Genomic DNA, 23,089 nt, shown 5'->3' on the forward strand with positions numbered 1-23,089 from the left:
AGGAGGCAGCAAAAAAAAAATTCCTGTCATGGTGCCAACTGGGTTTGGAGCTTGTGGTCGGAGTGTTAGAAAGGCTTCATGATTAATGGCGGGGAACCTAGCGGGGGCAGCGAGGGACGGTGCAACTTGAATGCATAATTGTGAAGAGGTTTGTCTGAGCATTCCTAAACAAAGAGTTGTTACCTTTCAGGAAGCAACCTGGGATTTTATGGAATTCTGCTGGAAGTCAAAGTCATTATTATCATTATTTTGCCTTTATTAAGCGTGTACGGAAAATGACAAGCAACAACAATATCAAAGCATTGTTTCATTCAATGTGAGCATTATTCAATCATATTACTATCTACAGCACATCATACAGAAGAGGCGTATAGAGACACTATCCTATGGTTCAAGCATGCAACAATACTCCAACATCCACATAATATTTTAGAACAGGGGTGGGCAAACTACGGCCCGGGGGCCACATCCGGCCCGCCAAGTGTTTGAATACGGCCCGCCCGTTCTTTCCAAAGTATTTCATTTAAAGTCAACATACAACCTGGCATCATGGCTTAAGCCGACATTTTCATGGTTTGGCTGTTTTATCAATTTCGTTATTTGATGCGGTCTGTTGTTTACTAAGTGCTCCTGAAAAAAGGGACACAGGCACATAATAATAATAATAATATAAAATAATAATAACAAATAATATAAAAAAATAATTAGATTATTACAATTATTATTAGAACTGTTATGATTATTATAATTATTATATTAATGCTAATTATTATATTAATTATATATATTATTTTATATTTGCATATTTTACATAATAATAATATAATAATTATTATTTTAATTTTATTGTAATTATTATAATATTTTATTATTATTAGAATATTTAAATATAAATATAAAATAATAAATAATAATAGCAGATTGCATGACAATTTTACAGATACAATAATACCAGGTGGACTGTTACGTGTAAAATATATAGTCTGCCCCCCCCGTAAATTTTGTCACATCAATGCGGCCCGCGAGTCAAAAAGTTTGCCCACCCCTGTTTTAGAAGGTTTCTGCACGCTGTGCTCAAAAAGAGAGGCAGCAGATTTGCGGTAATGTTCATAAACGGTAGTTTCATTAAAGTATCCCAGTGGTGTGCTACGAGATTGAAGCTAATGAGTGAAAGTAAATGTATCATTCAGATTAAGATGGCCGCTAATGGGCCAACGGGGCAAATGTTGTTGATTATTGACGCTGGTGCTGAAATGCAATGGGCCATGGTCGGTGAGGGCAAGGTCTGCTCAGTGAAGGCCTCGCCATGAGACAGTAGGAAATAATCCACGCTATGTATGGGAAAACGGGAAAACTTGGAGATATCTATGGAGTTACATAAAAACCTCTGGGCGGCATTCTTGCTGCTGTGCTGCCTCATCCTGGGTTTCTAGAACCAAAACTGGTGATCTGTGCCATTTCCGACATGTTAGCGTGTCACAAGTGGAATTCCTTCTCCAGCTCTACGACGTTCTCCGCTTCCTGACACGGCATCTGCTTCTATATCCAGCGTCTGTCTGTGAACGCACAGAGAAGACAAAGGTCAAACAGGTTTATCACGGCTAGCCATAGCCCGCGTTGCTCCTCTGGGACAAGTAAAAGGGCTCTCACAACGCTTCCTGTATCTTCAGTCATGCTTGAGACACACGGCAAGTCAGCCTGTCAAGTGTGTCATGTGCTCAGGGAAGGTTTGCCTCCTGAAGCAACAGTCTGAGGGAAACATCTGACGCCACTACGGCTGCCTGACAGGCCACATTAATCACATGCTACACACACACACACACACACACACACACGCAAACGCAGACCTGCCACAGCACCATCTTAGTCACTTAAATGCTACCTTAGGATATCTCGTGGAAATAACTACCATTACGGATTCAATTTGACATGTATGTTGGTAGTGGTAAAACATACAAGGGTTAATGGGGACTTGGTAAGAACGACGTGACTTGAAAACACCCGATTGTAATGGCGGCCATCGCATCTATCGCAGTAAAACACTAGCGCTATAGCAGGACTGCTCAACCACAGAATGTAAACATTGAACTATATCATGTAAACAAAGCTGTTTAGTTTACACAGCGGTGTGAAAAAGCGTTTGCCTTCCTGACTTCTTTGGGGTTTTTTGTTTTTTTTGGCATATTTGTCACCCTTCAATGTTTCATATCATCAAACAAGTTTAAGTATTAGTCAATGACAACACAACTGAACACAAAATCAAACTTTTTTTTTATTTTAAAGGGTGAAAAATAACTAAAACAAACCTACATGACCATGTCATATCAGTCTTGAAGCTCAAAAGTATACAGAAATGACAAAACTTTTCATATTTTTAAAATGCTATGTTGGCAACAGGGCGGCACGGTGGTCTAGGGCAGGGGTCGGCAACCTTTATTATGAAAAGAGCCATTTCACCCCCTTGCTCACTAAAGAAAAATAGCCTGGAGCCGCAAAACATAGTATGTTTAAAACAAAATTGGAGGGAATTTGGGGCTATCAAAGTAGTTCAGATAAGAAAAAAAACAAGTTGGAGTACTCTTGCTAGTATTATATTAAATATAAACTTACATAAATATATGTGTAAATTACTGTAAACTTACCTGATACCTGAAGTTCCAATGTCGCTGTTTTATATGATCTCTAATTTATTTTTTAGAATTGTCAAATAGCTTTGGGAAAGTATGAAAAGTATTTATAAAGTATTTTCCTTAATGTTTACCTGTGAGAGAGAACTGAATAGCATCCTGTCTGCTCATCCTTGTACTCATCCAATCACCAGTCAGAACTCAGTCAGGATGCATTCATGGACTCACACAAAGTTGGATTTTTTTAAACTCATTACAAAGACATGCTTTTTCCCCACTGTGGTGTTAAAAAATATTCAAGCATTGCAAAGGGAGCCACAACAAAGAGGCTGAAGAGCCACATGCGGCTCTGGAGCCGCGGGTTGCTGACCCCTGGTCTAGGGGTTAGCGCACAGACCTCACAGCGAGGAGACCAGGGTTCAATTCCACCCTCGGGCATCTCTGTGTGGAGTTTGCATGTTCTCCCCGTGCATGCGTGGGTTTTCTCCGGGTACTCCGGTTTCCTCCCACATTCCAAAAACATGCTAGGTTACTAGGCTACTCCAAATTGTCCATAGGTATGAATGTGAGTGTGAATGGTTGTTTGTCTATGTGTGCCCTGTGATTGGCTGGCGACCAGTCCAGGGTGTACCCCGCCTTACGCCCGAAGACAGCTGGGATAGGCTCCAGCACCCCCCGCGAGGAAAAAGCGGTAGAAAATGAATGAAAAAAATATATCTACCAGAATGCTCCAACATGCTCGTCTGTGGATTCATCCAGTGGAATGTTGTGGAAGATCTGCATGGCGATGAACATGCAGAGGCTCCAGCGGGCATCCAGATGCTTCATCCTGGTCCAACCTGGAAGTGGGAAAAAAAGCAGGTGAGGTTAAGTTTGGCTGATGGAGCTCTCATATTTTAAATTAAAAAAAAAACTTACAACAACAAAGTAACAGAATATCTGATCACAGTTCAGTTGCAAAATATAAAGCATGTAGGGACATGAAGTTGGAAGTTGAACATTAGAACAACACTTACCAGGAAGCTGCCCCGGTCACGTGTCTGTGAGCTGTCCAATGGCTGAGCTCAGGGGGTCTGGCGTCATCTGCTGACAACTTGGAAGCTTCTCTTCTACTTTTTCCACACAAGAGCAGCAGCCGAAATCTTTACTCGCCTATTTGGACGAGACGTGGACAAATAAGTCAGTTTCATGAGCGGTTGAAGAAGGAATGAAAGTACAGGAGTGATACTGCAGGAGAACAAAATGGCAGACAGGAGACACAGGCACTCACATAGCGTTGTGTACCGATGCTGTTTGTGTTCATTATGTCATCAAAAGTTACTGTTACATTTGTTTTTTCTATTAAAAAAAGCATACAGTGTGAAAGTTGTGCGACTGCCAGGATTACAACGGCGGGCTACGTCTATTTCCTGGACACCACCTTGGCTATAGTCGCCTGTTAATCGTTAGAACGCCATTACATTTAATTAGCTGCCACTGTGTATAATTTGTGTCTAATTTAATGTTTTAAACAATTACATGAGCTTAATATATTGGATATGTACTTTTTAAATCCAAATTACACAAAAAAAATAGAAACGGAAATAATAACCCCTACCATAATTTTCATTGAGGTGAAGGCCACAACCGAAAATATATCTTTTCTTGAGGCTGGTGTTTTTCAATCGTTGTGGCGTGAGGAATTATCCAATATCATTTTTTTAATTAAGATTTATTAATAATTCCCCGCAAATATTATTGTTATTGTCCAATGTCCGTGGTGTAAAAACCGGCAGAGCAAATGTAATATTGGTCCGTGTGGCAACACGTAGCCGATTACTCGTTCCTCCAATAGACTTAGCGATGCACGTGAGGTTTTTCCAATGTAATAAACGTACCGTGGCTCAAAAAAAGGCTATTATTTTTATTATTATTACTATTATTATTATGGTTGTTGTCGCTGCTGTATGGTCAGAACTATACAAGTGTTCAGTATCATTCACGGGAAGGAAGGGGTTGAAAGTAATTAAATCGCGTTTCTCTTCTGCGGCTCAAACGCACCCTTGAACACACCATTCTCTGCATCGGAGATAGAATGTGTGATATACAAGCTCAGCGAGACCATAATTTAGCTCCTGTGCCTGCACCGCGATTCTCCGTGAACTCTGTTTGAACCGCCCGGGTGGCAATAAATCATTTTTCTCCTTCACGCGCACACAAAAGCGCGCCAGTCGCTCTGGGTGTCACCCCCTTTACAGCCCCCCCCCTCTGTCTCGCTCTCCCCTGCTGACAGCAACAAACATAAAGTGTCAATAAAGTCTTCTTTTTCTAGGAAAACAACATGGAGAATTTTTTAAATCTCAAATATGACGTCATAATTGTTTATGTTAATTAAATTCTTCTACAAGTACCAATTTTTTGTGTAAAGAGTGTAGCAGAATGACTTGGTGTGAGTGCGCATGTGCAAAAAAAAGGGGGGACCAGGCTGGACAGATAAGATGAGACCAAGGGAGGAGGGTGGGGGGGGGCGTTAATGGGCAGAGAGGATGCTGCCGGTTAAAACGCTGCATACAAATGGCGCTGTCTTGGCACAGAGGGAAGATTTATGGGCCGCGTGCCCTATATTGCTGTAAACAATGCCGGGCCAAATGAAAGGACTGGAGTTTGCACACCACCGCACTTCATAAGCCGGCCCTAAAAAAAAACACACAATCACTGTCAGGTTCCCAAAAAAAAAAAAAAAAAAGAGTTCGGAATTTTGCACAACGAGTATACAAACACGGGGCTTAAAATCGGGGCTGTTTGCCCATCCGTACGCTTATCCTCACTGTGGTCGCAGGTATGCTGGAGCCTATCCCAGCTGTCTTCAGGAGAGAGACGGGGTCCTGCTATATCAAGCCTAGCATAAATCATATATCATGAAACACCAATCAGAATCAGGCAAAATATGTTTAAAAAATATGCTTTTGTAATGGACATATTTGATGGGAAAATAACATAAACAATGCAAGAGTTGAATCTGTGTAGAAGTACTCATGTATTATTATTGTGGTTTATAACTACAGTGTACATTAAGGAGATTTGAGTACTAATATTTTTACCTTCTAAATAAGATAACTCAAAATATTGAAATTTTGTTATGCAGTATTCCGCCACAAAAAAAACACAAATAGAAATGAAAAACAAATACTTTTAATTATTTCTACCGATTCTCGTTTTTGGCTCTTTATATTGAAATGTGGGCTCCTGCAATCCTACAGATCAGAAAGCTTTCTGATATTCCGGAATCTGCACCTATTCCAGCTGTATTTCCTAGGCGCTTTTAATTTATTGGTTACACTCCCAAGCAGGTAACATATAAGTGGACCTCAGAAGAAGCCGGACGTGAGGGTGCTCCCGAAGAGGAGCACTCATTGTTGGACACACTTTGTCAGAGGCACTATAGCTCAGGAAATATGATCATTTTCTCTTTTTTACACTTTTTTTGCAGCATATTTGAACCAGAATACAAACAGCGTGTGTTAGCATTGATTGTGTTAGCATCTCATTGATAGCAAACAATGGATGTCTTGTATTTTTTATTCTTGAACCCAGACAAAACTGAGATCTTGATTATTATTATGAACTTGGGATTTATTTTTATGCTTTAGTATTGAGTTGATAGTATTCCTGGCCTGTTTGACTGTTTTTCCTTGTCCGGATGGGGGTTTAGATCAGGGAATGTTGTCTATTGTCGTCTATTGTTGACAGCTTGTAAAGCCCTTTGAGGCTCTAAAGGGCTATAAAAAATAAACTTGACTTGACTTGAATTGACTTAAGGGGACCTACAGTATTATGTTGGTCCTTTGTATTGAGTTGTGGACCCCTGTAGAGCAGCCACACACAATAACCGGCACACAAAGCTTTCTAGTTCTTCCAGAATCTGCACCTATTCCAGCTGTATTTCCTTGGCTATTTTAATTTATTGGTTACACTCCCAAACAGGTAACATATAAGTGGACCTCAGAAGAAGCCGGACGTGAGGGTGCTCCTGAAGAGGAGCACTCATTGTTGGACACACTTTGTCAGAGGCACTATAGTTCAGGAAATATGATCATTTTTTCTTCTTTACATTTGTTAAATATGTCAAATGGAGGGAATTTTTGCAGCATATTTGAACCAGAATACAAACAGCGTGTGTTAGCATTGATTGTGTTAGCATCTCATTGATAGCAAACAATGGATGTCTTGTATTTTTTATTCTTAAACCCAGACAAAACTGAGATGTTGATTATTATTATCAACTTGGGATTTATTTTTATGCTTTAGTATTGAGTTGATAGTATTCCTGGCCTGTTTGACTGTTTTTCCTTGTCCGGATGGGGGTTTAGATCAGGGAATGTTGTCTATTGTCGTCTATTGTTGACAGCTTGTAAAGCCCTTTGAGGCTCTTTTGTGATTAAGGGTTATATAAATAAACTTGACTTGACTTGAATTGACTTAAGGGGGACCTACAGTGTCATGCCTGGCCCTTTGTATTGAGTTGTGGACTCTTATAGAGCAGCCACACACAATAACCAGCACACAAAGCTTTCTAGTTCTTCCAGAATCTGCACCTATTCAGTTGTATTTCTTTGGATTTTTGCGCATCCCGCAAAAAAACGGTCGTTTTCATGTATTCCACGCATGGCCTGCCTCCAGCAACGCCCACTCCGTTGTGATTGGTCATACTCCTGAATGCCTAGAAGGAGAAATTAATTAGATTTATATTATTTCTTAAGAGGCAAATGTATTCGGTTGTTGTGTTTGTTTACAGCAGCGTTTCTGGACCAGTGGGGCGGGATATAAAACTGTATATTTTGTAGCATTTTCCTGGTTTCAGTTTCAAGTACAGTACAGATGAATGAACAGATATTATCAGTTTTTCTAGTATTTCAAATTGGGTGGGGGTGGCGTGAAAACATTTCTGCTCCTTAGGGGGACATGACAGAAAATAACCGAGAACCAGACCTTCTGGAACGGATTAATGAGGCAAAGCGCGGTTCCACTACACATGTTTAATATAGGCCATAGAACATAACATTGCAGTATTTGAGAAGGAATACTGTATCTGTGTTTACAAATAGGATGAGGATTTTATTCTGCCGATACCGATCCATGAGTCAAATCAACCGATACCGATACCAGTGGCAAAGTCTCAATAGCCAAGGTTTTTTTTCTTGTGAGAGCTGCTTTTCCAAAATGAAAATGTCCAAGAGTTACTCATTTTTGTAATATTTATTTTCATATTCATTACAGAGCTGATCCGTGGAGGGGATCGGTTGTTTAAAGCAAGTATCGGCTGAAGTCGATATCGTCCTTTTTCCACTGATATCGGCCGATACCAATCTCCTATAGTCTATAGTGCAGGGGTGGGCAAACTGCGGCCCGGGGGCCACATGCAGCCCGCCAAGCGTTTGAATCCGGCCCGCCAGTATTATTCTTTTAACATACAAGCTGGCAACATGACTTGCAAGTCGGTTGTCTTATTCAGTAATTTGTTTTTATTTATGTAAAATTCTATTTGGCAAATTGTTGATGTTTGATGTTTAAAGTGCTCCTGAAAAAAAGGGAATTGAGAACATATAACGGATAGTATGACACTTAAAATAAAATTAAAATGTGGACTGTTAGAATTATAAGCGTAAAATAGTGTGTGTGAAATATATTTATTATATATATATATATATATATATTCTCCACATTATTATTATTATTTATTATTACTTATCTTCTTTTGTGTCTGTTATTATATGGGAGCCAGGCAACGACATTTCGTTGGCAATTTCACTACTGTGTTTTTGTGCAATGACAATAAAGGGAGTCTATCTATCTATCTATCTATCTATCTATCTATATATATATTCTGGCCCCCCCGGACAATTTTGTTAACTCAACACGGCCCACGAATCAAAAAGTTTGCCCACCCCTGCTATAGTGTGAACGGGCAGCGGGTTTGTTAAATATGGTGTTACACTTTTTCATACTTGTCACCAAAAGTTCAACATGTCAAATTTTTAATTCTTTTAAAATTGCGAAATATGACATATTTTACGTCATTTGTTCATGTCAAAAACATTTGTGCAAAATTTTAAAAAATGGTCAGAACACTTGGGGAAAAAAATACTAGTTTTCAACCGGTTCACTGATACAAATAATGGAATAATTCCGGATACCATGATCCAGAATATGAAAAAAAAAACAGGATATCACTTCAAAATATTGATGCAAGTTTTTTTTACTGAGGCGGTGTGCTCACAGGACCCCTCCCACGGACTACTCTCTGTGTTTAAGTGGATTCCATCAAGTCTATAGCCTAAGATGCCCACGCTGCAAAACACAAAGGAAGACGACAACCTTTGTCTCCACAGCGGTCCAGTTTTGAACTTGGACCCCCTTCCCTGTCCAGAACCTACATTTAACTTGTTTTTTTTTATTGCTATAAATGTATATTTTTACCACAGCTCGTTTATTGGATCCCATTGTAGCGTGCAGCTGTACCTAATATTGTGGCCCTACATACTACATCATGTTTAGTCTCTGTTATGACCCCCTTGAAGCCCATTGGATGTTAGGGAATGGCCGCCATGTTGACCATGTTCAAAGAAGCAGCCTATGATGAAATATTTTCGCAGTGAATGAAAGTTTAACTCGGTCATAATTCCCAATATATGGATATAAATATAGTATGGATGTGGCGTCCACTACAACGACGACTACAGGCGGATATCTTGAGCGTGGAGCCAAGGCACTTTGCGCGTCGCCACATCAATTGTCTAATGGAGGTTTAAAACGCACTTTTATGCTAATGAATCGAAGGGACGCATCTGCTGCCTGTTCGAACGGCTGGAAGGAGAAGATGAACGCATTTATGACACACCCACCGCCGGTCAATGCGGAGAGGAGTCAGCGGTATGACCCTTGTTTCAACTCGCAGCCTTTATGCAGCTGCCACGCCGCACAGAACAACAATGGCGCACCTTTCATCACCGGGCAAAGTGGCCGCACGATGCGCCTCACCTGAGAGGGCAGAGTTTGTTTTGTGTGCAAATAAAAACGTCAACTATTGAAGCATATTGCACGGTTCTGTTTTTTTTTTTTTTTCTTTTTTCTACACTCGCTGCTATTCCAACATTTTGTCTATTAGAGTAAATATGTTCTACATCTTCCCACATAGAGCCCTGCGGGAGAAACATAAATCAGAGCCAGTCTGCCATGGTGCAAATGGTACAATGGGAGATGAAGACTCCGAATGCTTCAGCAGACAAGAAAAAGCCCCCAAAGCAGAGTATATACTGAGAAAATTTAACCAGACCCCTGAATGCTGCTTCGTGTACACTTAAAAGCAAAACAAGCACATAATTAATACCGGATATTATATTTAACTCTCCTCACAGGTGAGACTATACAATAAGTGGCTATTTTCCATGCATAAAATCAACACAACTTCAAACATTTCTACACTTATCGTGCAAATTACTTCAAATTAACGAGACAAGACTGCGTTAAATAATTATTTTGGAAAAAAAGGTACATTTTATTCACATCATAAATCGAATAAGTCATTATAACAAATCAACGCAGCCCCTATTTTGGTCTTTTTATGACTCACGGGAAAAATGGATACGTCATTATTATTTGTGGTTGCACTAGAAATGTATAAATATTCCATTCGGAACGTTTTCTTTCATTCGACCACCCAAGAGACTCAAAGAACAATGTTTCCTTAGTTTGCTGCTAAACGCCATCATAATGGAAGGGAAGCCATTACTCAGACTTTCATGTTTTAGTTTCTTAAAAAAAAGTTATCTCCATAATGCTAGCAGCATCAATATATGTAAACATGATTATGATGTAAAACTGTAATTACTGTAATGCATTTAAAAATATAAGTTGTAATAAAATGACAACTAATATTGTAATAAATGCAAATTAAGTGCAAACTAACTAACTAACTAACTAACGCAGGACGTCCTGCAGGTAAGAAGCACTTGGAGGAAAGGTCACAAGGATGCACAAAAGGGAGCAACATTCAGCCTGCAGGCCTCCCCACGGGCGAACTGAGCCCACTAAAGAAAGAAAGCCGAGGCCAAGGGGACCACAGCCCCAGTGGGTCAACACGCAGGGCCGGAGAAGGGGGGGTGGGGGGGTCAAGCATCCAGACTGAAATGAGCCTAATGGGACAGAAAATGTGTCCTCCGTGTGAACTCGGCCTTCTCCCACTTCGCCCCCACCCACCACCACCACAACCACCTCCCAAACTTCAAACAAGTACCTTTTCAGCGTGGCGACACGGAGGCGACACGGGGGGGGGAAGGGGAGTTGAGGGATGCTGCATGCTGACTGCGGCCCGCACATCCATTTCTCCAATGTGTCCGCCAACATAAAGGCTCCTACGGTCATTTTTCAGCCCGCGCGTCTCATCGCTATTCTGCCGGAGAAGCAAACCTCCACGGCGCTGAGAACATCCACTCCAAGCTCTGCTCCCATTCCACACCATTTTTTTTGGCGTTTATGGTTTGAAACCGGCGTTTAATACATTAGCTTGTTTCTCATACACACTTGCCTTCAACCGGATACGAACCGTACATGTCACAAAATCATCCCTTCATATCAAACATATGCAAATTAAACTTAATATCGTGAAAGATTAATTAACAACTTGGAAAAATATACCTGAAAAGAGGTCGTAAAAAGTCTCGGAAATCCGTGTGACTGCTAGCTTACCACTTAGACGCTAATCACGTGCTGTGCGTTTACAACTTCCTGCTTTTGTCCTTCAATTAATGCTGTCACTTAGCAGCACAAAACAACAATCTTTAGTTCCGCCATGGGGACTACGAAAACATACACAATAAATTAATTAACTTATTAATAATACAATAATAACGTATACTCTTTTAACATGTTTTAAGCTTCAATGAAATACATAATTTATTAACTAAATTCATGAACTTATTTAAGAATTATGCTATTTCCGTAACATTTATAAACACAACGCTATACGCATGCAGTGGGAGATGGATGGTGGAGAATACCTCTTTTCCTTTTGTGCACCCAAAGTCACCCCCCCCCCTACCAGGGAAGGCATTTTATACCGCCCTATTCATGCCTCTACTCCTATCATTTATCAAATCGTGTTGGGTAAAAAGTATAAAGTAATAATATATAAGGACTATGCTAGTCACTTTAAAGTCACATGATGCGTATTGGCAAATCAAGACTTTATTCACTTTATTTTATACATGTGGAAACGTGGCGAATGAGCTCTAAAAAAAGGAAAAAAAAAAGCAGGGCAACTCTACAAAACCAATAAGACTATTTTCCAACCTCTAAACACATTGCGTCTAAATTGATTCGCATGCAGCTTTGTGTTCAAGTCACGCACACACACGCACACACACACACACACACACGCAGCAATAAGCTGCAGCATTCATTCATAAGAACAATTCAAACAATTTAAAAACACAGTGATTTTGTTTGAAATATCCAAACATGGCCTTCCGCCGCCTACAGTCAAGCTGGACCGAACGTATATAGAAAACTATAGAAGACACTCACTGTTTTATTGACCAAGATGAGTAGCACAAAGTACACTAATAAACTCCGTTTATTGCATTTCACAATCTGTTTTTTAAACAAGCCTAAAACACAACACCAACACCACAAAACTCAACCGGAAATGAAAAAGAATCCCTTTTTTTTTCTGAAAACACACCGAGGTAAGTGTCACGTTATTATTCTAAACATCCATTTTTTTCTCCCCATATACCAAAAATAATTATTATATTGATTTCCTTCCAGTGTTTGAAATAAATAGATTGTGCATTTCACCTGGGTAGCGGGGCGAAAGAATAGCCCACGATAATATTTGGATAAAATGTACCGTATAACATTTTTGTCCTTCATTGAAAACATATTAAAACACAATTCCAAATGAGTCATAAATAAATTAAACCCTGTTTTCACGTAATAAAAAAAAAATAATAATAAAGAAGTCAACGGTATTCGCAGTAATCCATGCTCTAAACATGCATTTCATATTTCAACGGTGGACTTCGAGGAAACCGCACAAGATGGCTACGAAAAAAAAACAACAAAATATAGAATAATTCTATAAATAGGCAGTTCAGTTCTTTTTTTTTCCTCCTCTCCCTCCTGAATATGTGGTTTTATAACCTGGTAATATCCTCGCCATGCTGGGCTCCGCTCAGTTCATCGGAGGCCCCTGTGTTTGTGACCGAGGAAGGGACCACGGCGCCGGCTGCCGAGCTGGAGTTGGAGGCGGAAGAGGACGAGGACCGCACTTTGGTGTTGGGCAGCCTGTGGTCCTTTTTCCATTTCATCCTGCGGTTCTGAAACCAGATTTTGATCTGGCGCTCGGACAGGACCAGGGTGTGGGCGATCTCGATGCGCCTCCTGCGAGTCAAATAGCGGTTATAGTGGAACTCCTTCTCCAGTTCCAACACTTGCTGGCGGGTGTATGCTGTCCGAGACCGCTTGGGCTCCGTCCCATTGTAACCCGAGTTCACTGGGGGTGAAGGGGGACAAGGAGAAGGAGAAGAAGTGGATAGGAATAAGGGAGGAAAGGACTTGATAGATTGATGGGCATGTTTGGGGGGTATTTAAATGGCAACTTTAAGAGTTAAATGCGTGGACACTATGAGCTCAATTATTAATGCAAGATTACGAAGCTGTATTTTTTTTTTCTTCTTGTCTTATTCATATCTCCCCCTCTCACTCCCCCCCACCCACCCACCACCCACCCCTCCATGGCGCAATACATAACAGCAGAAGCCACATGGTGATACGGCTGCCCTGAGTATACCTCGGCTATAAAATTTATGGTGGGTGTAATTACCAATGCCGAGTCGTAAATCCGCCTCAATTGTGCCATTTGAAAAGGCTTCCCCGCTATGGAAGCAAGGGGATGGCAACGAGATGGGAGCAGGGGGCTGATGGAGGGGGAGAGGGCGGACATAAACACGCAGGTTCTCCTACCGGTGCTGACGTGGATCTTCTTCATCCAGGGATACACCACGGGCTGCTTGGAGGAGGCGGCGCTGTTCGGGTGCTCCGGGGTGGCTTGGTTGCAGGCGGAGGCTGCGGCCGGAGGGGTGGCGGGGGACATGGACAACTGTGGGGTCTCGCACGAAGCGGGCTGCCCCTTGCCGGTCAGCAGATGCGCGGAGTGGGCTATCCCATGTCCCCTCGGCGTGTCGGGCTCGGGGATGCTTGCACAGTTATACTGGCGCTCCTGGTAGCTGGCCCGCGGTGGAGGAGGCGGATACAAGTCCTGGTGGTGATGCTGCTGGTAGCCCGGGTCCCTGGCGCGGCCGTAATATTCGGGGCTGTGCTCGGGGATGTAGTTATTTTGCGAATATTCCTCGCATGGAGGAAATTTCGGATCAATGTAGTTAGACTCCATCAAATACGAGCTCATGATCATTAATTTCTGGAGTGGAAAATAATTTTTCTACCTTTGTCGTTTTTCTGCTCCATAAAGCCCTCCTACTTGCGAGCAGCCCTGTAAAGTTACTTTTACCACGTGACTGGCTCAACCAATCCCGGCGCTGCTCAGAGTCCCCGGATGAGGAAACCGCCGGTGTTTAGCATACCTCCGGTCGCCATTGTGGAAGCCGGGCTCTCTCTCCCCTCCTCTCTCTCCCGGCTTGTCTTAGCCGAGCAATCGATCTTGGCCGCAAAACTAGTAGCTGGTTGCTGACCGAGGAGAAAAAATAAAACGCTCTTACGATTATTCAAAGGGATGGCTAGCGATTCGCCGAGGATGAGACCGCCATTGCTAACCATCGTACTGTTAGCTAGCATAAGCTAATTAATTAACCACTTTAGCCTGAAAGTCACTTCAAGAATACGATTTAGCTGTGTTTTTTTTACCACAAATTACATATATAACACTTAGTAAATGGACACTTGGTAAATTAATTTGAGGGGGAGGGGGGTATAAGCTCCATAATTTATAATGTTGCTTCATTTTGTGAAGTAAAAATACCTCCATTTTGTTATGTATTGACACAGGAAGGATACACACGAAACACAGCAAGTATAGATACATATTTATCTACAGTTATGTCACAATAACCCGAGCAACACAATGTGGGATCAGTCTTTCTGGCATTCTTCATGGGGAGGGGGGTCCCAGATATTGGGGGGATGCTAACCAAAACATAGCATCCATGGCTAAATGCTTTGAACATCATTGATATTATCATTGATATAACATGATACTATTATTATTATATATCATATATATATATATATATATATATAGTCAAAATTCTGCACTTGCTTAAAAAGACATGGCCTTGGTGATCTGGTTGGTGGGGGGCATGGGGTGGGGGTGACAAACAGATATTCGGATCCTATTATTAAATAAATAATATAAATATTTGTAATTATTTCTATCCAGCTTTTATCTGATACAACAAACTTACCAGGAGAGGATAATCCCCATGTATAATAATAATAATAATAATAATAATAATAATAATAATAATAATAATAATAATAATAATAATAATAAAAATAAAAATAAAAATAAAAATAAAAATAAAAATAAAAATAAAAATAAAAATAAAAATAAAAATAAAAATAAAAATAAAAAAATTATTATTTTTTTTTAAAATTAAAAAATTAAAAAATTAAAAAATTGAAAATTGAAAATTGAAAATTGAAAATAAAAAATAAAAAATAAAAAATAAAAAATAAAAAATAAAAAATAAAAAATAAAAAATAAAAAATAAAAAATAATTTTAATAATTTTGAATTTTGATTTTTAAAAATAAAATAAAATTATTAATAATAATAATTTTTTTGTTGTTATCAGTAGCAGTATTACTATTATAATTATTATTATTAATTGTGTGGTCCTACTACTTGTGCGAAAAGGCGCCTGCTATTTCTATTAGCACCAGCAAGGACTTTTAAAGCCTTTTATAGCGCAATAAAAGCCGTAAATCAGTCACTTCCAAACGACCGTGTGGTTCCCAGCCTGTTTCACCGGGCTGCTCACGGTAGCCCCCCCCCACACACACACTCCACGCATCTACACCTCAGTCCCACCAGCCCAGGGTTTCGAACTCCATGCGTTTCCATCATGCTTGCACATCCAAGCCGAGTTGGCGTATCGCAGCTGGCCATGTATTCCCGTAGAGACGTATTTGCGATTGTTTGAATTCCACACAAATTCGGTTCTACAGGGTACATATAGACAGCTAAATTCGGTTTCTCAGCCTTTTGTGCAAAATATTATTCTATGGAATTACGCATCACGATGCAAAGTGCAAAAATTCCGACAAGAGAATAAAGCATCTCGTCTCCTTTGAGGTACATATGAATATTCAGTCCCAAACATGGAGGCCGTACAAAGGGACGGCGTGACAGCTTGATGAAAAATAAGTTTCTATTGTTCCCGAGCATTTCTTTCTGCTCCCTATTACCATATTGACCGTTCTCTAACCTTTCTTGCTGCCACTCTGGAAGCTAATGAGAAAAGCCCGGGATGAAAAATGTCATATCGGACATGTGGCCCTGGTTCTGGGTTATTAAAAAGAACAAACGTGAATCGATGGGATTGATTACAGTGGAAACGCACAAGACCTGATACGAAATGTCTCAATCGGAAGTCTTTCACGCACAGAGAATTAAAAAAAATCAGATTGCATGTATGCAAATATGTGCTACATTTGAGTGCATGAAGAGAAACACGAGTGTTTCTCCACGCGAGTGCATTTTAATATTAGTGAGACAGGCTGACCCGAGCTTCACCCCGCGCGTTTGACTCCCTGCAATAGTTTACTGCCAAGCATTATTGATGGAGGGACAGGGATGGATTCTTTGTGCGCGTAAATGGCTTTCGGATCTCGCACCTATACTTCAATAACTGCTTATAATGTACAAGTGGAAAAAAAAAACACTACAATCCCACAGGCGCATTATTTGTATGTTTCATTTCTTCATTGAGGGACTAATTAGGCGCCGCTTATTCTAATTAAAAGTCTTACAAGTGCATATGTGGTGCCAAATGTGGGCCGTGTTCTGGTTCTGCGTAAATTGGTGGCCCTGCACTGCTATGTAGCCCCAGACCTGCATGCAATATTCCACTTCCTGATTAACATCCTTTTAATCAAAGCCTTAGCATAATCCACGCTCCTCCCATTGGTGTAATAACACTAAGCCTATCGTCCACTTTGAATCATAATTAAAAAAAAAGTTTTAATGAAGTGCAGATTGGTTAAATATGAGTATACACTGAAGTAGCAGCCAAGGGGGGGTTTGGTTAGATACCCCCCAAGAAACTATCACTTGTTTTCTAATTCATTATAATAATAAAAAAAAACTTGTACTTCATTATGCCTCACTCCGTTGAACTTAAAGGACTATTAACAAGTACTTTACTAAAGTACTTCACTAAAGTACGGCTTTATAAGACATAAGACACAAACCTGCATGAGTTCAATGCTGCAGAAAGCAAAACAAGCACAGGTCGGTGCCGTGAAGGCATCATGAGGGGGGGGGACAGCTGCAAATAAGCTGCGAGAAGTGTCAGATCTCCACCAGAAGACAGGTGGACAGGGGGTGTGCGTCAAACCCTCCCACGCACACCCAAGTCTTATCTCTCATGCGTGGAATGGTTCTGGAAAACACAAAGAAACACGACATCAAACATGGTGCAAGATGGCATTTTTAAACAAAAATATACATATAAAAATACAAATATTCTAATATACTGCATGGCCCACTTATTGATATGTATGGAAAATACAATATTACACATTTAAGTAGAATACACACTACTTATATATCATGAAAAACGATTTATTTTTGTTTTAATGCTGGAAAATGTAATTAAAATGAGACATTTCAAATTGTTGAAATGAATTTTAATTTGTAATTAATTACCAAATTCTGTGAAGATGATCTATATCTATAAAAGAGCTATAAAAAATAAACTAAAAGGAAAATAAGACATAAATTAAAGACAGATTAAAACTAAATCAAAGGTATTTTAGGGTGCTCCTATTCTATTAATAGAACATCCATTAAAATATAAATATTCTAATATACTGCATGGCCCACTTATTGATATGTATGAATAGTACAATATTACACATTTAAGTAGAATACACACTACTTATATATCATTAAAAACGATTTATTTTGTTTTAATGGCTGGAAAATGTAATAAAAATGAGACATTTCAAATTGTTGAAATGAATTTTAATTTATAATTAATTACCAAATTCTGTGAAGATGATCTATATCTATAAAAGAGCTATAAAAAATAAACTAAAAGCAAAATAAGACATAAATTAAAGACGGTTAAATTAAATCTAAAGGTATTTTTAGGGTGCTCCTATTCTATTAATAGAACATCCATTAAAATACGACTTTGTGTTCACAATAAAATAAATTTTATTTTTAATTTTTAAATTTTATTTTATTTTATAAAATAAATAAAGGCCCGCTTAGACAGAAAGATGCACTGCATGAGACTCAGTGCTTCTTATTTGGGGCTGAGACAAAGGAGGAAAAAAAAAAAGTCACCCGGAAGTGACCTCTGCCGCTTGAATAATGACGACATCGGCTCCACAGGTCACAGAAAGGAACAAAACAACACACACCGGATGTTTGCATTGCTGCACTTTCAGTGTTGGTGGCGACACACTTATATAATAATCATAATAATAATAATAATATGCAGAGATATAAGTCGAACAAATCCACTGTAAATATATTTAAAGGGGATTATTAGACATAATACAGCAAACTGAGAACTAATGCATTCACTCATAAGGACTGCGTGGCACAGTGCCACCTATTGGAAGTGTATCATGCATATAAAAACACACAATATTTATAAACAGACATAATCACACATGTGTTTTTTTTTTTCAACGAGTACAAAACGAAAGTGAAGTCTCCAGACTCCAGACGTCATTGAATGCAACGAACAAGAAGCTACAAAGTCAGCAAATAAATACTAACACGCTCTCCATCAAGTAACAAGACCACAGAATCGAACCAACAACCTTCGATTAAATATATTAACGATACAAAGAAGGCGTTAGTTTCATTTTCACTTGTGTATTATTTGTACACACACACACACACACACTCATTATGAACACACACTCACATTCTACTCCACTATGTGAGGAGGAACATCTCACCGTGGGCTGCACAAACAATAACATATCACAAATACACCCACGTTATTCTTATTCGTTTTCTTTATTACTATATGAAATAATATCACCAATAAAGCTGAACGAACAACGAACTGAAAACTAAATCTCCCACTCAACACAAAAAAGTACCCGATACACTCAAACGAAACGATCCCAAACAGTGAAACGAAACGCTCACAACTCACATCAGAACCGTAGACCGGTACCGCATCCCCACCGCCAACAACCGATCCCCGTCTGGACGTGCCCCCCCTCCCAGGATCAAGAGAAGCCAGCCAGCCAGCCAGCAGCTGTCATGGCGGGGGACAGTTCACATTATATACGATGTGTATATATCGAAAGGTTTGTCAGCTCTTCCACGCAGGGGCCATAAAAGCCACTTCAATGACACCACGTGTTTCCTAAGCACCATTCACGTGGGCCTGCTCGGGGCAATTGGCATATGTAACCTTGTAAACTTTAAAATACCCCAAAAGAGGAGATGTGTGTGTGTGTGGGGGGGGGGGATTCGTACATTGTCAACGTATAGGCCACATTATAGGCCACGCAGGGACGCAAAGTGGACGCTGCTTCTTTTTCAATGCGAGTCTGATGGAACTTTTAAAGGAGTCTATAGGGTGAGTCCGTTTTATTTGATGGTTTGATTCCGTGTTATGTCATGAGTGGGTCCATTGTGGTGTGCATGGAATGAAGTGGCAAGAAAGTACAGACTTTTGCATGCATGTTGTTGTTTGGAAAAGGGGGTGGGGGGGTATTATCACAGGCAAAGGGTCTCGCTTCCTTCTCCTGGCAAAACAGGAAACACAGTCTGTCTGGAAACGGGGGCAATAAAGTTTTATGGGGGTCTTAAACTTCATTGCGTTTGTCACTGTAAAAGAGAGTAGCAGACTAAAAATGGCAACAGTACGATAATATTTGTTATTACTTTTATTTTTTTTTTTTACACCATTAACAAGGAGTGTACATGGAAGTTTATTGGTAATACATTCAACAATCAAGCTATTTGTTATGAATTTATGAGTCTACAGTTTGGTTACATACATCGACTTACAAAAAAAAAAAAAAAAAAAAAATTACAGGTCACTGAACGCACCACAGGACCAAATACTACATATGTATGCATGGTGATGGTACTCCAAACATGGCAGCACCCTCAACTCTTACCCCCCCCCCCCCCCCTCTCAAAGTGGTGTAATGAATTTAGCAATGTAAACCAATTGATCAATGAGAGTGATATTCAATATATTAGGTACCCCACCACTGCAAAGAGTGACACATAATTGGTGATGAAGAGCCAGGGGCGGTGTCACCGTGTCGTGATGTCATTGCTGTTCATCGCAGTTCATCCAGAGGTCACGCTGCTCCTCTTCCACGCACGTCTAGTCCTTCACTTTCATTTTACTGTCCTTCTTCCATTTCATTCTTCTGTTCTGGAACCAGATTTTGATCTGCCTCTCGTTCAAGCACAGAGTGTGGGCGATCTCGATGCGCCTGCGGCGGCTCAGGTAGCGGTTGAAGTGGAACTCCTTCTCCAGCTCCAGAGTCTGGTAGCGGGTGTAACTGGTCCGGGAACGCTTGCCCTCCGATTCTGGAGTAGGGTGGGAGTCAGTAGGGTCAATTGTGATCAAAGTTGAACAATCCTATTTTTTAAAAATATATTGATACAGTGCAAACAAATTATTATTATTATTAATATTATAATTTTCATTTTAATTTTTATATATTTTTTTCAAAATATACATATATTCAATCACTCCAAATAAACAGCCAATCCAAAATGAGTATTATTATCGTATTATTTCTGAGAATATGTGAATCAAGTACAATTATAATAACATAATATTAAAACTAAAATACAGCACACACTCTCAAGTGGCAGTTTTATCGGAATAAAAGTCTACATCCTGTAACCCTGATGTTTAGCATCACATTTCTTCACACAAGTGATATGTAACACAATAGACGATCATTTTACTGATAATAATATCTAGGTGATCAAATAAGATAATCATAATTGTATATAGATTTGACTAATAAATAATAAATAAAGCATTTATGAGTTCATATTTAAGGGATTCTTGGCCTCACTCCATCACAGGCTTGGGCCTGCACTGCAGCACAGTGAAGCAATAATAATAATAATAATAATATAACAAGGTATGAATATAATAATATCAAACAGAATTCCCACTATATTCCCATTTAAATCCTGACTATTCCCGAAAAAGACAGTTCTGCCCCTGTTGGGTGTTTCAACACCGTCTGTGCTCCCCCCTTTGCTACGCGTACACGCCTTCCGAAGGGACCTTGAGCAAGACAAACAGAAGCTTTTGCAGTAAAAATGTCCACTGTCCATTTGCAGCCCGCAGCCAACTTGTGCCTCCAGTGCGTGGAAAAAAAAAGCGTGCACGCCTATTGAAATCTTTTGGAGGTGAAAAGTTCACGTTAGGGTCAGGTCATCCGTGTTTCCCAGGGTTCAATTGAAGGCTAAACGGAACACACGCATAAAGTGGAAAATAAAACACGCAGTTGCGCCGAAAGCACAAAAGACGCAATAAAGAGCATAATACTTAAGGATGAATTTGGAATATTATTTGATAATTTTGTCACAGTTGAATCCCTTGATCCAATTACTGCTCCATAAATCAGCTCTCAGATCACCTCTTCGCCGTAATAGAGCAGGTTTACGAGCAATGGATGCCTTTGTCATAAAATTTATGACCGCGAGTTTTTATTATTTCCTGCGTTTGGCCTATAAAACTCAAGAGGGAAAGTGGACCGCTCGAAGAGAAGTGGAGCAGTCTGAAAGAGGCAAACTTTACCGTGGCTCATGTGCAGTTTGGTCATCCACGGATAGATCTGCGGTCCGTGTTCACGGTGCTGCTGGCTGCCGTTTGCGTTCCGGGACGCGCTCGGCGCGTTTTCCGCACTTCTGTTGCCTTTCTGGCTCCGGTTGTCGCTCCTCTCCGGGGCTCTGTCCGTGAGCGGTCCGGTCCCACCCGCGCGGTGGAGCGCTCCCGCCGGGTTGGAGCCTATGTGAGGTCCCGGTGGAAGACGGGGCTCCGGGCTGCCTCTCAGGCTCCTTTGCATGTCGTCCTGTCCAACGGAGCCTGCGGGGACCGGATGCGTAAACACGGCGCTGACACTGACGCCGCCGTGGCGCAGGCTGGACCCTCGCCCCGCCACGCCGAAATCAAACATCGGAGAACTTGTCTCTGCTGCTTGGTGTACCTTGCAGCTGTCAACGTAGGAGCTCATTTCGGAACACTTTTAACGCAGGGAAGGTTTCTGGATAGATGTTGCTTTTATTCCTTTCTTTGCCTCGATCATCGCTTTTCTGCTCCGGTTTTCGTCAAAAAACAAAACAAAAAAACAAAAAACTAAACAGCTTCTCCTTTAAAAAAAAATCCAAGATTAAAGAGTGGAGTGGCCTTTGGTATCTTTTTTATTCTTGATCAGATGCGCGCTGCCCAAATATGGTGTATTTGTATGGGATCACGTGACCATGTTGGCCAGTCATAAATTGGCGTCGATGCTCCACGGAGATATTGATGAATAGCAAAAACGTGTCCAGTAAACTTTGAGCTTCTGCTGCTGGAAGGCGAGGCGCCTGCCACGGGAAAAAAAAAAAAAAAGGGCAGGACAGCAGGACAAGAGCGTCATCTGGTGTTTGGAATGGGGCAAAGCGGGCCCGGACCGGACACACGCGTGGGTCCCCCATTGCTGTCCATTCCTAATCATAACAACAATTACACTTGTTGGTTTATAAATAACTGTATGAACCTTATATCCGTGTTGCGTAATTCTAAATAAATAGTGTTTATAGTTTAAGTGAGAATTAGGTAAGAATTTTTAAATATTTTAATTGCCACGCTCTGCCTCTTCACTATTATGATATTATTACCTGCAATTAACTTCAAATGTGACGTTTTAAACCCCCAAACGCATCGGCATTCATCCATCCATCCCTTCATCCATCCATCTCTTTATCCATCCCTTCATCCATCCATCCAAACACATCACGCACACAAAAGTGAACATTTTACAAATATTTTATTCCATGAAACACAATTGTAACAAAACATGAACTTTCAAATAAAAAAATTAATACGTGTACAAATTTATTTCGATGGGGGGGGGGGCATAAGCGGAATTTGTTATGCGTTGTCTATCAAAGCAGATAAATGCACATCAATTGGGGGAATATTTGCATAATATGTTAGTGAGTGGCCTATTTACAGGCACAACTTT

The 23,089-nt window shown here is 40.3% G+C and overlaps 2 protein-coding genes and 1 long non-coding RNA gene across 4 annotated transcripts; all 3 read right to left on the minus strand.

Moving 5' to 3' along the window:
• Nucleotides 1–93: 93 nt before the first annotated feature.
• Nucleotides 94–11,249, minus strand: LOC131137640 (uncharacterized). Of its 2 annotated transcripts, none has more exons than XR_009131952.1 (4): nt 10,900–11,249; nt 3,644–3,779; nt 3,349–3,466; nt 94–1,556 (listed from the first exon to the last, which is right to left on the minus strand). It is a non-coding gene; the product is annotated as an uncharacterized LOC131137640 (long non-coding RNA). The 2 variants fall into 2 exon arrangements; XR_009131951.1 differs by lacking the exon at nt 10,900–11,249 and adding an exon at nt 4,225–4,380.
• Nucleotides 11,250–12,799: 1,550 nt separating this feature from the next.
• Nucleotides 12,800–14,082, minus strand: LOC131137638 (homeobox protein Hox-C4a). Its single transcript, XM_058085819.1, has 2 exons — nt 13,629–14,082; nt 12,800–13,158 (listed from the first exon to the last, which is right to left on the minus strand). Exons 1-2 carry the CDS (start codon nt 14,074–14,076, stop codon nt 12,800–12,802), a joined length of 807 nt encoding a protein of 268 aa, XP_057941802.1. The 5' UTR covers nt 14,077–14,082.
• Nucleotides 14,083–20,086: 6,004 nt separating this feature from the next.
• LOC131137474 (homeobox protein Hox-C5a-like) lies at nt 20,087–22,096 on the minus strand. Its single transcript, XM_058085481.1, has 2 exons — nt 21,661–22,096; nt 20,087–20,426 (listed from the first exon to the last, which is right to left on the minus strand). Exons 1-2 carry the CDS (start codon nt 22,094–22,096, stop codon nt 20,218–20,220), a joined length of 645 nt encoding a protein of 214 aa, XP_057941464.1. The 3' UTR covers nt 20,087–20,217.
• Between the last annotated feature and the right edge of the window lie 993 nt (nt 22,097–23,089).

The sequence above is a fragment of the Doryrhamphus excisus genome, chromosome 10 (genome assembly GCF_030265055.1).
Source record: "Doryrhamphus excisus isolate RoL2022-K1 chromosome 10, RoL_Dexc_1.0, whole genome shotgun sequence".
NCBI classification, from domain to species: Eukaryota; Metazoa; Chordata; class Actinopteri; order Syngnathiformes; family Syngnathidae; genus Doryrhamphus; species Doryrhamphus excisus.